This window comes from Tachypleus tridentatus, chromosome 3 (genome assembly GCF_004210375.1).
Source record: "Tachypleus tridentatus isolate NWPU-2018 chromosome 3, ASM421037v1, whole genome shotgun sequence".
NCBI lineage: Eukaryota > Metazoa > Arthropoda > Merostomata > Xiphosura > Limulidae > Tachypleus > Tachypleus tridentatus.
In genome coordinates this window covers 76,336,246-76,354,523 of record NC_134827.1, presented here as the reverse complement: position 1 = coordinate 76,354,523, position 18,278 = coordinate 76,336,246, and the positions used below count along the sequence as shown (strand labels likewise).

Below are 18,278 nucleotides of genomic sequence, written 5' to 3'. Positions count from 1 at the left end.
ACCCTAACCTTCTTAAATCTAGATGCTTTATGAACTTTGTTCTACAATGATCTAACCTTGTTAAATCTAGACGCTTTATGAACTTCGTCCTACAATGACCTAACCTTGTTAAATCTAGATGCTTTATCAACTTTGTTCTACAATGACCTAACCTTGTTAAATCTAGACGCTTTATCAACTTCGTCCTACAATGACCTAACCTTGTTAAATCTAGATGCTTTATTAGCTTTGTCCTGAAATGACCTAACCTTCTTAAATCTAGATACTGTATGAACTTCGTCCTACAATGACCTAACCTTTTAAATCTATCAACCAGTTTTTCACCTTCTTTGACCAAAGTTTGAACTGTTTACTCAACTATTTATTGTCAGAGACCCTGAATAATATTATTAATTTCAATTGCTTCTGTTGAATGTTCTGTTTAGACGAATAACCCGAGCGAGTCTACATGTTTTACTAACTACAAACTTCTAACTTCATTAGCACAACCTGTACGTGCTTCCTAACGTTTATCAGAACACCCTCTATCTGCTTTTACAATACCGTATTTGGTCGGAATTCTGTAAAACGAAACTCCAGAATTCGATGAAGTAAAATTTTTGTACCCATAATATATTCAGAGGCGTCGGAACCAAGGGTGATGGGGTGCTATAGTACCTCCATTTTCACATATTTGGCTTATAAAGCAACTGTAAATTATATTAATTTTCTAGGAACATGCTCCAGACCCCTCTAGATTGAGCTATCTTTGGAATCATTGGAGATTTTTTTTGTTTGGCAACTTCTTATGCTTTCAATCTTTTTTTTTTAAATCAGCATGCTTAGCCAAACACTCTCATTGTAAAAACAGCATGCTCAGCCAAACACTCTCATAGTAAGATCAATATGCTTAGCCAAACACTGTCATTGTAAAATCAGCACACTTAGCCAAACACTGTCATTGTAAAATCAGCATGTTTAACCACTCTCACTGTGCGAGTCCTTCCAACAATGATATGTTCGTTAACAAGATACCTGAATACATTTGTGTAACCTCATTGGTGTAGACAGATAGCTGTACGCAGGTGTTGTTATCCAAAATACAGAAATACATTTGTTTATTTTTCTTTCGTCTCATTGCTTTAAAGAGTAGTAAACATCAGCCGCTAGATGGCAGTGTTCTAAAATATTCAAAACACTTCATTTTTGAACTTCTACGACAAACAAGTGAAATCAATATTAAAAGTAAGATAAATGTAAACAGTAAGAAGTTACTACCGTTAAAGATTGGGAAAAGAGTGAGAAATATCAAAGTTAGAATTCATATTCAAAGTGTAAGTAGAGAGACAAGTAGAACATATATATATGTGTGTGTACTATCCCTAATGTCAAATTCTTCTCATTCATGTTGGTGTGGTTTTCATCAGTATACAGAGGAAGACAGAGAGATAAAAACTGAAATACATTAAGGTGATAGTTCTCAACATCAGTCGTTCTATCTATTTATTAGTGACGACGTAGTACCAGTGTTTGTTTGTTGAAACACTACAAAATGTAGTTGAGAAACTAACCATATCAAACACCTTGTGATGTAAAAAATTAATAAGATTTTAGATTGTGCGTCGTAAGAGCGTCTTATCTATAACTTAATATGTAACTGACTTTAGTTTGAGGCCCAGCATGGTAATCCGATAGACGTGGGTTTGAATCTCTGTCACACCAAACATGCTCGTCCTTTCAGACGTGGGGGCGTTATAATGTTACGGTTAATCCCACTATTCTTCGGTAAAAGAGTAGCCCAAAAGTTGGCAGTGGGTGGTGATGATTAGTTGCCTTCACTCTAGTCTTACGCTGGTAAATTAGGAACGGCCAGCACAGATAGCCCTCGTGTAGTTTTGCGCGAAATTCAAAAATTAACCCAACAAGCTTTAGAGTAAACGATTTTCACTTCATGATACAGCTTTATATAAATTTAAAACACGAATAGGTGACTCAGCTTTGAGGGATTCGAAGCCCTTGTCATAATTTGAAACAACTTTAAAACAGTTATCTCTAACCACTTTGACTTGTAGGTGTTAAAAACTGTTGTAACGCCAGACACTTACAGCTAACATACATGTAGTATTATATTATTTTCTATCTCTACTAGAAATTCATGTCACATCCTACGACACCTGCTTCCTGGCTTATCTTCCTGAACAGGTGAGGTCTCTAGATAAGATGTCAGACAACAGAGACACAAACCTTTACAGAAGTGTACGGAGTTCAGATGAGACCTGTGATGTACCATATCTTTATTGTTTTCTAAATACACAGAGTAACAGAAAGAGTTCAACACCTAGATATATATATATATTGTCGAGTGTTATATGAGAAGCTGAAAAGCTGAACGACAGAAGTTCCGAGAAAACGAAAAATTTCACTATTTTCATAACAAGATGCTAATTATTATTTTGAACTCTTTTCAGATGCTGAAATTATGAAGCTAGAATGTCAATATTCAGAAAATTAGAACAAAATTTGGCTTTTTTATTAAGTTAATTCAGTATAAAGTTGTTTCCAAAAATATTAAAATGCAGTTTAAAGAACAGCATTCTCTACTATGTAACCTGCTTCAAAAAACATATATCGAAAGCCATAACATTTAGCTGAACAAGCTGTTAAAACAAAAGTGAAACACAGTCTATTATTTACTCCTTGTCACTGAGTTGTGGCTGTTTCGGGAAGTTTCACCTCTCATCAATAACCTGGCCCGGCATGGCCAGGTGGTTAAGGCACTCGATTCGTAATCCGAGGGTTGCGGGTTCGAATCTCCGTCGTACCAAACATGCTCGCCCTTTCATCCGTGGGGGCGTTATAATGTGACGGTCAACCCCACTGTTCGTTGGTAAAAGAGTAGCCCAAGAGTTGACGGCGGGTAGTGATGACTAGTTACCTTCCCTCTAGTCTTACACCGCTAAATTAGGAACGGCTAGCGCAGGTAGCCCTGGAGTAACTATGCACAAAATTAAAACAAACAAACATCAATAACCACAGATGGGGAAAGTCGAAATATGAAGATTGTGAAATTTAGTATTTCCTTTCGATTTGTATTTGTCCTGGGTTTCCCTGGGTTACTGATGAAGGGTAGAATTCCCTGAAACAGTATGATGCAGTGACAACTAATAAATCGAATGATAGATAATAATTCACAATTACTGTTTACTATTAATATATAACGTTGCGCTTCCACGAACATATCTAATGAGAAGAGAGCTCTACTAAAAGAAAATTAGTAAACGTGAATACAATTAGAGTTTTGATAATGTCACCACCACTAGTACAACTAGTAGGAGGAATGTTCTAGTCAACAGTGTTCAAATAGATGTTGCAGAAAAGGGGTGATATTTGTTTAAAGGTATTTCTTTATTCACACAGTGTGCAACCTACATGAAACGAATTACCCAAAATCTATTGTTTGTATAAATGTCTCAAACGTTTAGAGAAGAAATAATTTGGTCGACGACCGTAGGATTTCCATGACAGTTGTAAAAAAAAAAAAATCAAATCAATGTATTACTGTTTGGTTTGAATTTTGTGCAAAGCTACACGAAAGCTATCTGCGCTACCCGTCCCTAATTTAGCAATATAAGACTAGAGGAAAGGCAGCTATTCACTACCACCCACCGCTAACTCTTTGGCATTTACTGAAATAAGCTTCTACTAATTTCCTGTACTCACCATACTGTATCTGTACCAGTCGTGTAATGTTTACTGAAATAAGACAGCTTCTGTTAGTTTCTTGTACTCACCATATTGTATCTCTATCAGTCGTGTAATGTTTACTGAAATAAGACGGCTTCTGTCAGTTTCTTGTACTCACTATATTGTATCTGTACCAGTCGTGTAATGTTTATTGAAATAAGACAGCTTCTGTCAGTTTCTTGTACTCACTATATTGTATCTGTACCAGTCGTGTAAAGTTTACTGAAATAAAACAGCTTCTGTTAGTTTCTTGTACTCACTATATTGTATCTGTACCAGCCGTGTAATGTTTACTGAAATAAAACAGCTTCTGTTTGTTTCCCGTACTCACTATACTGTATCTGTACCAGTCGTGTAATGTTTACTGAAATAAGACAGCTTCTGTTAGTTTCTTGTACTCACTATATTGTATCTGTACCAGACGTGTAATGTTTACTGAAATAAGACAGCTTCTGTTAGTTTCTTGTACTCACTATATTGTATCTGTGCCAGTCGTGTAGTGTTTACTGAAATAAGACAGCTTCTGTTAGTTTCTTGTACTCACTATATTGTATCTGTACCAGCCGTGTAATGTTTACTGAAATAAGACAGTTTCTGTCAGTTTCTTGTACTCACTATATTGTATCTGTGCCAGTCGTGTTGTGTTTACTGAAATAAGACAGCTTCTGTTAGTTTCTTGTACTCACCATATTGTATCTTTATCAGTCGTGTAATGTTTACTGAAATAAGACAGCTTCTGTCAGTTTCTTGTACTCACTATATTGTATCTGTACCAGTCGTGTAATGTTTACTGAAATAAGACAGCTTCTGTCAGTTTCTTGTACTCACTATATTTTATCTGTACCAGTCGTGTAATGTTTACTGAAATAAAACAGCTTCTGTTAGTTTCTTGTACTCACTATATTGTATCTGTACCAGTCGTGTAATGTTTACTGAAATAAGACGGCTTCTGTTAGTTTCTTGTACTCACTATATTGTATCTGTACCAGTCGTGTAATGTTTATTGAAATAAGACAGCTTCTGTTTGTTTCCTGTACTCACTATACTGTATCTGTACCAGACGTGTAATGTTTACTGAAATAAGACAGCTTCTGTTAGTTTCTTGTACTCACTATATTGTATCTGTACCAGCCGTGTAATGTTTACTGAAATAAGACAGTTTCTGTCAGTTTCTTGTACTCACTATATTGTATCTGTACCAGTCATGTAATGTTTACTGAAATAAGACAGCTTCTGTCAGTTTCTTGTACTCACTATATTGTATCTGTACCAGCCGTGTAATGTTTACTGAAATAAGACAGCTTCTGTTAGTTTCTTGTACTCACTATATTGTATCTGTGCCAGTCGTGTAGTGTTTACTGAAATAAGACATCTTCTGTTAGTTTCCTGTACTCACCATTCTATCACACAGTAAGTAACGTATTTTTAATTCTTACTTGGACTCCATTTCTACAGATAAATAACAAATCAATATCGCTAATTGCTGGTAATATTTAGAGTGCTATTTGCCCAACGTTCCTTCTCTACGTAACGGTTATCATTATTAGCAGAAACTTACACACTGTTGTGGTAATCTTGCAAGAATTCTGGGGGTAGAGCATCTCCACTGCCGGTCGTCCCGAACGGTGACCAGATCCCGACCGTGGCCATGACGAGGCTCTCACATTCTAGGGCTGGACAGCCCTCTTGTTAGTTTTTATTTATTATTCCTTGTTTCGGATCTCTACCTTACGAGTGTCCTATAATTAGAATAATTCGACACATTCGTACACACCAGTATTGTAGCACTACATGCGTCAGGTTAATATTGTCTATCAGGTTGACCTGATCTACTCAAGTTGGGAAGAAACGTGTTTAACTACACTACTTAATAAACGAAACCTGTACCCCTCCGTCACAGAAGAACCCATCGGAATAGCCTAGTAGCAGTTGCGATAATGACCAAAGCAGCTATAGAGGAACGCAGTTAGAGAGCGCACACTCCGTACAGTCCGTACGCACGCGCTCGAGTGAAGTGGAAGAGTAATACGAGCAAATCCAATCAATTCCAGCTTACTATCGGCTTACCTACACATTATCTTACGTTTCTAAGCTATCGACAACAGAATCTGTTGAGTGTGATGAAGAAAAGAACACACGAGATTCATCAGTACCCGATTTATAGGGGTCAATCTCCATGTACTCTCCCCTTCCCCCCAGAACTTCACTGACTCTCCCATAGCTTTCTCCCTAAATATAGCAACTGTGTCAATTGGCAACCCCATCTTTGTGGTATTTATAAATCAGGGCTATGAAGGGACACTTAAGAATGAATACAGAAATTTAAAGATCCTGAAACGATGGGTGTGACACCTCTCCACTAGGAGAAAAGGAGAAAGTGGCTGACAGCCAGAAAGTAGAACAAACACCGTAAACGGTGTGGTTTTATCTTATGAAAATTGCGTGTTTAGACCAGTCTTTGGACTAATATGCCAGCTACAGTTTTTTTTGGAGGTAAACGAAGTTTTATAAGATAAAACAGATTGTGGCTATTACAAAAAAAAAACACCAAAAAAACTCAAATTATTGTTTCCAAATTGTGAAATGTTTATTAGATGTGAAAAAATAAATATAGAAAAAAATATAAAAAGTGGAAGAAATTGCGTGTGATAGTTGTTTCAAGAAAGAAGGAAATATGGAACAAGGTGTTAAGTACAGATTATATAAACATTTAGTGTTTGTCTGTTTGTTTTGAATTTCGCGCAAAGCTACACGAGGGCTATCTGTGCTAGCCGTCCCTAATTTAGCAGTGTAAGACTAGAGGGAAGGCAGCTACTCATCCATACCCACCGCCAACTCTTGGACTACTCTTTTACCAACGAATAGTGGTATTGACTGTCATATTATAACGCCCCCACGGCTGAAAGGGTGAGCATCTGTGGTGTGACGGGGATTCGAATCCGTGACCCTACGAATACGAGTCGAGTACCTTAACCATATGGCCATGCCGGGCCTAAACATTTAGTGGTTTACTGTTGAGTTGAGAGGTACATAAAGTCGGCCATTTTCAGAAACCTCGTATCTACAACATTATATATCGTAGAAATATATACATATCTGTCGTTACCACTTTGTGGTTTCACGTATGACGTAGCTCAACAAAGGAGAGGATTCAGATTACTGGATCTACGTTGTGCCCAAATTAGTACGCAGTGAAATGTAAAATGAATGGTCAAGCAAATAGATAAATAAAATGACAATTATTACTTTGTTAGATGACCAGCTGCCTTCCCTCAGGTTGTACACTGCTAAATTATGGACGATTAGCGCAGATAATCCTCAAGTAGCTTTATGTGAATTGAAACAAACAAACAGCCGACGATATTTGTCTTCCTCCTTAAGCGATCCACGTATAATGGAATGTCAGTAAAACTATCCACATACAATAGAATGTCAGTTAAACGATCTACGTATAATAGAATGTCAGTACAAATGATCCACGTATAATGGAATGTCAGTAAAACAATCTACGTATAATGGAATATCAGTAAAATGATCCACGTATAATAGAATGTCAGTGCAAATGATCTACGTATAACAGAATGTCAGTAAAACTATCTACGTGTAACGGAATGTCAGTACAAATGATTCACGTATAATGGAGTCAATTTTTTCCGGCCCGGCATGGCCAAGTGTGTTAAGGCGTTCGACTCATAATCCGAGGGTCGCGGGTTCGAATCCCAGTCGCACCAAACATGCTCGCCCTTACAGCCGTGGGGGCGTTATAATGTTACGGTCAATCCCGCTATTCGTTGGTAAAAGAGTAGACCAAAAGTTGGCGGTGGGTGGTGATGACTAGCTGCCTTCCCTCTAGTCTTACACTGCTAAATTAGGGACGGCTAGCGCAGATAGCCCACGAGTAGCTTTGTGCGAAATTCAAAAAACAAACATACAAAGGTATAATAGAATGTCATTAAAACAATAAATATTTACTGTAATGTCTGTAAAACCATTCGTACCTTCTGAATTGGCAGTTAAACTTTTAACATCTACGAGAAAATCCGTTAAACGACCAATATCTACCAGAATGTCAGTGAGGCGATCAGTATTTGATCCCTACCTTGTGATGGGCAGATCTAATAAATTCCGCCCATCCGCTCATACACATATAACACGATTTACAGTTAGTGCTAACATGGCGTTTTGTATACCTAACAATTTACAGTTAGTGCTAACATGGCGTTTTGTATACCTAACAATTTACAGTTAGTGCTAACATGGCGTTTTGTGTACCTAACGATTTACAGTTAGTGCTAACATGGCGTCTTGTACACCTTACGATTTACATTTAGTGCTAGCATGGTGTTTTGTACACATAACGATCTACAGTTAGTACTTTTGCATAATGAGTGACACTCAGCGCTAACATCCTAATTTGTTACTTTAACGATATTCTCTCATATAAAATATTCTAACAATGTACTCTTAAAACTTCCTAAATGTTTTGTTTTTTCATTGTGGCAGGTTTTATTTTTACTGGCTGTGTTTACATAAAGTGTTTCTTTATGTTTTATACCTACAACTTATATATAAACATATATATAATTTCTATCTTTAAAGACTTGTGCATGATGTTTTAATAGACGTTTTATACTCGTGTATTAGTTAAATAAATCCTTAACACGAACTTTTTAAAAATCAACATAACATTCTAAACGTTCTGGAAATGTTAAAGCTTTGTGTCGCGTACAGCGCTACATCTGTCGGTCTATTTATAAACTACTACTGTCTCCTGATGTCCAGTGTGCTTTTAATGGCAGAAATATAAACTTTGCAACTCGTCTGAGATAATCAGCAGTTGTTAACAATAACCACGAAACAAATACTTTTCACTATTAACGTCTGTTCCAATGGCTTCGAGCCAAGTTGGGAAAATCTATGTATAGGACATTTTAGCGCTAAGTTTAACAGGCTGTGAAGAAACGGTTGATTGTGTCAGACAGAGACAAAGAAAGTCTTTCAATTCTGATGCAGCATTTAACTTCCATTTTTATCTACGAATGTTTCCAAATTCACCACGAGAAATACTATAAAACTTAATATACTCTGGTTCAATACATGACTTATATAAAGAATAACGTGATTCAAATTTTTGTCACTATTACTGTGAAGAAATATATCACCCATTTTACTACTAAATGTAATACTTAGCCAGTTAAGTTACTGCACACCATACAGGGAGTTGGCACTCTCTTCATCATGACTTCGAACTTTACAACTGGCTTGCTATCTTTAAAGATATCCATGTATAGGTGTAAATATCTGGTGAATAAAATAAAAGAAATATTGTACGCGCGTAAGTTTTTACTTTCTTCATTTGAAGCATACTTCGAACCAAACAAAACAGAAGGTACGAAAATAAGGAGCTTCAATGACGTCACGAGCGTTTGCCTGAACCGTATCCAATCCATAACAACCTTTTATTTTACCTTCGAGAAGAGTTACCGAGAACATGAACAAAACGGACTGAATAAGTAGAAAGTGCCATTAGGTAGCGCTATGGTAAACATTTAATTTCCGAAGAGCAAGCATTATTAAAATAATACGTGGGTTTTTAAAACATCTTTCATCTTTTTGTAATAGATGTCTGCTTTATAATTTAGGTAATTGTTATTACTTTTATATCTAACAAAACTTTCAAATAGACTATAAATTATCGTTGAAACTGTTCAAATTAATCAAGCGAGTTTCCTAAAACACCATAGACACTATATATAAGATTTGACCTTAATCTCACGTATGTAGTTTTATCGTGATATTCATTCATAATAAAATATTTCATATCAATCACTCGAATGTGTGACTATAAAAACACATGTTTGCTTTTCGAGTATCAGTTCAAAAACACTTACAGACTATAACAAACTTCATGATGAGTGAAGAGGGTTAGCTTTAAATACTTCAGTAGAAGTGTGAACTTACAAGCAAATACATTATGAGGGAAAATAGTGAGCTTTAAATACTTTAGTAGAAGTGTGAACTTACAAGCAAATACATTGTGAGTGAAGAGTGTGAGCTTTAAATACTTTAGTAGAAGTGTGAACTTACAAGCAAATACATTATGAGGGAAAATAGTGAGCTTTAAATACTTTAGTAGAAGTGTGAACTTACAAGCAAATACATTATAAGTGAAGAGTGTGAGCTTTAAATACTTTAGAAGTATTAACTTATAAACAAATACATTATGAGTGAAAAAGGTGAGCTTTAAATATTTTACTAGAAGTGTGAACTTACAAACAAATACATTATAAGTGAATAGTGTGTGAGTTTTAAATACTTTATAGTAATACAATAGAATCCATCTCATTTAAGCGTATGACAGTACTCAGAGTCATAGTACAGAAATCATCTTAATCAAGCACTAGGTACCTGGTAGCATTATAAATATTACATGAGAAATTAATATTGTTATAAAGTAACAGTGGTTTGTACCAATCGGTTGACTGGATATGGTTGGTGGTTCAGAATTAGGTATGTGTCAATGCCTCATTGATTACGCATTGATAAACGTGCTATGATGGGATTCTGGAAGAGAACGGATGAAAATCTTTGATAAACACCTAATTTGTAAAGAAACAACTTAATATATGCATTTACATAAACTACTCAGTTTTCCCAACTGTTTTATCAGTAAATATTGAACTTGATGTATCCACTGGACACAAAACTACTCAGTTTTCCCAACTGTTTTATCAGTAAATATTGAACTTGATGTATCCACTGGACACAAAACTACTCAGTTTTCCCAACTGTTTTATCAGTAAATATTGAACTTGATGTATCCACTGGACACAAATACTTCTACCTCGAAGTGAAATGAAGGTGAATATAAATACGTTCAGAATACTAATAAATTTAGACAAAACAAATGTCACTCATAACTTTCGCTAGAGGTTTACTTCAAGATACAATTAATATTGGTTGGTATGCTTTTGAATTTCGAGCAAAGCTACACGAAAGCTATTTGCGCTAACCGTCCCTAATTTAGCAGTGTAAGACAAGAGGAAAAGCAACTAGTCATCACCACCAACTCTTGCACTACTCTTTTACCAACAAATAGAGGGATTGACTATCACATTATAACGCCTCCACAGCTGAAATGGCGAACATGTTTGGTGTGACGGCGATTCGAACCCGCTACCCTCGGAAACACGAGCCAAACTTCTTAACCACCTGGCCATGCCGGATCCATTAATATTGGTACTCAAAAACAGTCATTTACCTGGAAAACTAGCCTGCACATATTTTTCTCAGTCTATCATATATCATTTGTGTCGATATGTATCTCGACTGGTGTATGTCTAGCCACTGGAACATGTGTAAAGCATACATTTAAAATAACCAGACAAATTAGACGTCACTACGAAATATTAGTTTTAATTGGAATTTTGTCCAACTTACGAACTGCAGTCGAATAATTTTTTTATTTCACTTAAGTTAATGTTTTTATATAAAAAATATGAACTAGCGCTTCTGCAATTATTAGTTATAATTAGCTATAATTCACCTTCAAGGTTTGTAAAGAGGTTACTGAGTTAAGCGGTTATTATTTATTTTTCTGTGCTTCCTATACTGAAGCAATTTGAATGATAAAAGCAGAGAAAGATTTTCATGAGAATGTCAAATGTCAAGGTGTTGTTTCAAAAGCTCTGAATGAAAACCAGCTAATCAGCGAGAATAAAAAAAGTCAGTATATAATTGCGTGGTGGTAACTCGTGTCTTCAGAACTCTTTAAATATTACGTTTATTACGTAGGTTTTAAAGACAACTAAACGTTTTGTTTTTTCTAACTAGAATATGTAATAACAAAGAGAATATAAAACAAACTCTGATCATCAGTTAACGTCCCTGTAAAACAATCTACAGCAAAACGAATTCTTTTTTAAAAGCGGAACATTAAGATGTCCTTTGTAATATTGAAATTTACAATACAACATTATAAAGATATGTTTTAAAACACTGAAATATCAAACACAACATTGTTAACATGTAATTGATAACATTGAAATATCCAATACAACATTGTAAAGATATCTTTTAAAACATTGAAATGCCTAACATAACATTTTAACGATGTCCTTTATAAATTTCGAAGATCCACCACAACCTTGTACAGATATCCTTTACAACATTGAAATATTATTCACACTTTCAACTGCCCATCAAAGCTTCAAAAACAAACATCTAAGCCTGTTCAAAAATGTCACGTGTATTTAGTTAAACTCAGACATCAAAGGAGTTGAAAGAACTTATTTGTTGCTATCATACTCTAACACACTTAGGGAAGGTAAATATATACATACTTATAATCAGCTACATCTACACCACGTGTTAAAATATTGACAAAAAAAAACACAGATCCAAAATATAAGTTTTGATACCCTCCTTATCTGTTTAGTTAGAACTGAATGAATTGCAGATTTGTTCCTTTTGTTAGGGTCGTTTAGTACACCAGAAATCACATGCATTCTGTTTCATCTTTGTTTTCTATACAGGCATCTAAACGAGAAAATTGAAGTGTTGGTAGTTCTACCACGTCCTTTAAACTATCATTGATTCCATATGTCCAATACCCTTGGACCATAAGGTTTACGACAGGCAAGAAATAACTATTATATGTGTACTAAGCTATATCACCACGGCGTTAATATAATAAAATATTGTTACAGAATTTGTAGTGTACCAGTGTTGGAACAATATGAGTTACGATATAGTTAGAAACAATAAACACCTTATTGTAAAGTATTGTTACAGAAGTTGTGGTGTACTAGTGTTGGAACAATATGAGTTAAGATATAGTTAGAAACAGTAAGCAATACGCAATGCTCTGTTGTTTCAAACTTCGTCATGGGTTGCCGTGTAATTAAAGTGTACTTTTTCTTTTATTAGTATGGCATAGCCCCAACCTCCACTCAGTTGCTCTACGAAAACTTTAAGAGCTTACAACATGAAAAATATGAATTTTGATATCTGAAGGAAGGTGTGAGACACAACAGAAATAAAAAGTTGTACAGCTTGTAAAAAAGAAACAAGTACGGGAGGTACAATATTGCAAAAGAATGAAACGTATATTTTAAAATACATTAGGAAATCTGAATGCAAAGAAACAAGTATTAAATAAATTCGACCTTTTACGTAACATCGAATTTAGAGAAAATGCAATATTATTTACAACTGTAATGTCATCTACCGACAATCTGTGAAAGAAGAGTTAAAAGCTAATTGTTAAATGAAATGAATTATCTATTGGTTCAAAGAAGTTGTTTCTATCAAAATATTTCAGTACTTGTACCGTTAGGCACGCGTTAATTTCCTCTTCTTAAAATCTAGTTTCATGTTACACCAATTTTGCTAAGACTTTGGGCTACAACCAATAATTCCTCATTATTATAATTATGTTACAACATCATACTCACTTCAGATTGTTAGTGAACATAATACGTTACACAAGCTAATGAATGAAAGAACATTGTTAGTGAACATAATACGTTACACAAGCTAATGAATGAAAGAACATTGTTAGTGAACATAATACGTTACACAAGCTAATGAATGAAAGAACAATGTTAGTGAAGATAATACGTTACACACGCTAATGAATGAAAGAACATTGTTAGTGAAGATAATACGTTACAGAAGCTACTGAGAGTATATTGTTAGTGAAGATATGTTACACTAGCTAGTGGTTGGTTGATTCAGTGTTTCATGGCACAAAGCAGCTAGGCTATCTGCGCCAAACGTCCGGTAAAAAGGTAAAAATAAATTCAGTAAAATTCATAAAATGAAATTAAGGTAAAACAAAACAAAGTTAAAAAATAAATAAATAAATAGCATAAAACCAATGTTTACATCTAGTCTACAACGTCAAGAGAAAAACCACAGTAACTCAAGTTGTAAAGGACTTTCTGTAGCGTGACTGTAATAATCATAACTCGCCAGGAAGACTAACAGGTAAGTACAAAAACCACCGTCAGTCACCTGAAGTTGGCCTTTCCAGTCCTGGTTTCGAGTTACTTAATGTTAAGTCAGTTTCTAATTTCAAATTGAACTAGATGAACTGTAATTTTTAAAAGGGAGCCACATTAAAAAGGTGTAAATTATATATTAAAAAACTTAAATGGCATTAAAGAGATAAGTGGCGTTTAAAAAATTGAAAACATTACCAAGGTGGACATTGTTACCATCACAAATAACACTGTCTAACCTTATGGATAAACCTTGAAACAGAACACGCTTAAAATGGTGCTGTCGTTGTGAATCATAACGATGACAAGAAAGTAAAATGTGGCTTATTGTGATCTAAGTGTTACACAAACTACACAATGGTGCATCAGTTCCAGATAAAAGAAAACAATGAGTTAAAAAACTGTGGCCATTGCATAGTCTAGTTAGAACAACTTCCTCTTTCCGATCCTTACGTGAGCAAGACGGCCAAAGTCCAATAGAGGGTTTTATTTGGAAAAGCTTGTTTTCGCGTTGCTTACTCCAAGTCCACTGCCAGTTGGCACGGAGCCGAGCCTTGAATACAGGACCATAGTCCATGTATGGAATTGGCACAGCAGTGATAGAGCCAGAACAGATGGATTTAGCTGCCGTGTCTGCAAGCTTGTTCCCACGAATACCAACGTGACCCAGTATCCAGAAAAACTGAATAGAAGTAGATGTTAAAGAGAAATTGGTCAATCGGGTTTAAATAGCGGCGAAAACAGGATGTGAACCAACGTGAAGTGATTCCAGGACCAGCAGAGAACTAAGCGAGTCAATATAAATCGTGCAGTTCGGGTACTACTTAGCTTCTATGTGATCCAGGGCAAGAGATATGACATACAGTTCAGCAGTGAACACAGAAGCTGTAGATGGGATTCTGCGTGCAACCACTGAACCACAACAAACCATGGCAGAGTCCACACAGTCACCTGATTTCGAACCATCTGAATAAATAGGAATGGAAGCTGGTTAGAAAGATGTTTAGCAAATAGCAGACAGTATTTCCAATCAGGAGTGTCTACTTTTCTCAGATGACTTAAAGATAGGTCGCAACTGGGGACTGTAAGAAGCCATGATGGGATGGGCTGACCAGTGGATACAGCAATGTTATCCAAGGACAAACCCAATTCACCTAATTTCGTTTGAATACGAAGGCCAAAAGGAGCAATGGCAGACCATCTGGTCTGAAAAAGCATGGTCCATTGAAGAAGGAAAACACAAGCCCAGGTGGGATGCTTTGGTAAGGAACAAAGTTTCGAAGCACATAGTAAAGACAGCTGCAAACAGCAGAGATGCAAAGAAGGTTTATGAGACTCTATGTATAAGCTCTGAACTGGGGAAGTGCAGAAAGACCCAGTGCAGAGCTGAAGTCCTTGATGATGAATAGGGTCTAGCATCTTTAAGGTCGATGGTCTGGTAGAGCCATAGACCAGTGATCCATGGTCGAGTTTCGATCGATTAAGAGCACGATATATCTTTAGCATAGAACATCGATCTGCTCCCCAAGTGGTGGTAGGGAGGACATGGAGGATGTTCAATGCTCTTGTACATTTGACCCATAGCTGCTTGATGTGTGGAATAAAGGTTACCTTACAGTCAAAGATAAGCCCCAAGAACTTAGTCTCAGAGACCACAGGCAGCACAACTTCGTCGATACAGAGTTCAGGATCAGGGTGAATACCCCGTTGGCAGCAAAAATGCATGCAAACGGTTTTAGAGAAAGAGAAGGTAAAGCTGTTTGCTGTAGTACACTTCAGTAGACAATTGAGGGCATTCTGTAGCTGCTGCTCAATATACCTCATGTCCAACGACTGACATGAGATGTGAAAGCAGTCAACATAGAGCCCGTTTGAAACAGTGAGAGGGAGTTGTTCAGTGATGGCATTAATTTTATACTGAAAAGTGTGACACTCAGAACACAGCCTTGAGGGATTCCAAGTACCTGTAGAAAAAAACGGGAAAGTGTCGAACCCACACAAATTCGGAATTTCCTGTCCATTAAAAAAATTTTAATAAAAATGGGCAAATATATGAATGGAGGTCTTGCAAAATGCCATACCTCCATGTTGTAAATGTCAAAGAATATTGATACAAGATGTTGTATCTTGCAAAATGCCATACCTCCATGTTGTAAATGTCAAAGAATATTGATACAAGATGTTGTCGTTTGAGAAAGGCTTCTCTGATTGACGTTTCAAGTCGAATTAGGTGGTCCACGGTGGAGCACTGTCGTCGGAGCCTACACTGGGTGGTCGAGAGGAGGTTGTTTGATTTGGGGAACCAAACAAGACGAGCATTAACCATCCTCTCGAAGGTCTTACAGAGACAGCTAATGAAAGCAATTGGACAGTTGTTTGAAGGAATCTTGGGATCCTTCTCAGGCTTGGAGAAAGGTAGAACAGGCATTAGGAAAAACATTCTCCTGCCAGATCCGGTTAAAAACAACCAGAAGAATGGCAAGAGAAGCAGGAGATAGATGGCGCAGAATCTCATAGTGTATATCATCAGGCCCAGCCGATGTACTGCCAGATCAATGAAGGGCCAGATTGAGTTCCACCAGTGTAAAGGGACGATTAAAGTCAGAGACAATGAGCTTGAAAGAAAAGAGGTGATTGCTCTGCTCGAATCTTGATGACTAAGAAGGTAGAAGAGGCAGAAGTTCTAGATACTCAGCAAAAGCTTTCACCTAGAGTATCGGCAATGCTCTGGGAATCAGTTACTTCCTGGCCATCAAAGAGCAAGACAGAGTGGTACTGCCCACTGACCTTTCGAATCTTGTCCCAAATGATGTTGGAACTGGTGGTAGAGGATATGCTGGTTGTGAACTTAATCCAAAATTCCTTCTGGCTTTAACGTCTTACCCGTCGAGTATGTGCACGGGCCTGCTGGAAAGCGAAGAGGTTCGAGAGTGTGGGATATCTACGGAAGGTATTCCAGGCTCGTTTTTGAGCCTTCCATGCCATGTGGCAGATAGGATTCCACCATGGAAGCGGATATAGCGGAAAATGTGTCAAAGTTTTAGGAATACCCTAAAAGTACTGTCTATATGTTTACTGATGGCTTACAGACAATGACAAGATCAAGTTCTGCGAGAGCAGTGAAAGAGGGCCAGTTTGCCTGATCTAGCTTCCACCGGGGCACGCGGGTCGGGTGGCATCGACCATGGCCAGTCTCTCTCAAGAGTATAGGAAAATGATCACTGCCTCGTGGATTATTGTCAACCTTCCATGAAAAATGAGAAAATAATGAAGGGGGGCAAATTGAGAGATCAATAGCAGTAAAGGACTGACTAGGCGCATGGAAATAAGTAGAAAAACCAGTATTAGAAAGAGAAAGGTTGTGATCAGAGAGCATACGCTCTACAGAGCGACCCTTCCAATCAATATCAGAACTTCCCCAGAGGGGATGATGCCCATTAAAATCTCCCAGGATTAAAAGGGGAGACGACAACTGTTCAATGAGAGCATCAAGGTCTGATTGATTATATGTCTTTCCAGGAAACAGATAGAGAGAACAAACAGTGATGTATGACCCAAGGAAACACGGATGGCTACGGCCTCCAAGGGTGTGTCGAGTGGCAAAGACAGGGTGGGCACATGCTGATCAACCAGCCCTGGGTCGATTGGGCAGGTCTTTGCTGTTGGAAGGGGATTCCAGAGACTGATGACTGAAGGAATGATTATTTTGCATCTTGGGGTGAGAGAGGAAGATGGATTCGAGGAAGAGTCTATACCTGGAACCAAAGAATGTGGATCTTGGGGTTTGGTGGAATGTATATCAGGGACAGAGATAGATGTCGAAGTTGATTCATCAACTTTTTTAACCGTGGAGGTCAAAAGACTTTTCAGTTGTTTGGAGAATGATTCTTTAGGAGGCACAGAGAGATCTGTCTGCACACCAACAGTAGCTGTGGAACGAAGAGCAGCAGCATACATCCGAGATGAAGTGGACAGCAACTTTCGAGCCTCAGGATAGGTAATGTTAATCGTTTTCAAACGCTGCACCTCTTTCTCTTCCAACAATTTAGAGCAAGAACAAAAGTAGGATGGGTGAGAGCCATTGTAATTGATGCAATGAGGGTCTGTTTCACACTCACAGGCATCATGGTCCTTGCCACTCCAACGAGCACACATCAAGAAACCACGACATAACGTCTTCGAGTGACTGAACCACTGACATTAGAAACATCTAAGAGGGTTTGGAATTATACGGCCGTACCCTGCAAATTAGATAACCTGCCTTGATGGTGGCAGGTGCACGTGGTGATGTAAATGCCAAAACGAGGATATATGTCGACAGTGTAACTCCATCTTTGCGAGTGGAGATGCACCTCACTGCAGAAACTCCTTGAGTGGAGAGACCAGCGAGAATATCCGACTCTTGGATGTTCTTCAAATCCCTCTCAACAATAACTCCTCGTGATGAATTCAGAGTAGCATGAGGTGTAACCTCTATAGATATATCCCTAATTGCCTTTGAATGCAACAGAAGCTCATTGTGTTGAGATGTGGATGTTTCCACCAATATGT

The 18,278-nt window shown here is 37.2% G+C and overlaps 1 protein-coding gene across 1 annotated transcript in view; it reads right to left on the bottom strand.

The window, feature by feature from the left end:
• Window positions 1-6,162, bottom strand: part of LOC143247239 (potassium voltage-gated channel protein Shaker-like) — a 55,059-nt gene extending 48,897 nt beyond the window's left edge. Inside the window, exon 1 of the mRNA XM_076494952.1 lies at window positions 5,282-6,162. Within this exon, the coding sequence (XP_076351067.1) occupies window positions 5,282-5,373 (92 nt within the window). The 5' untranslated portion in view covers window positions 5,374-6,162. The remainder of the gene's footprint in view (window positions 1-5,281) is intronic.
• Between the last annotated feature and the right edge of the window lie 12,116 nt (window positions 6,163-18,278).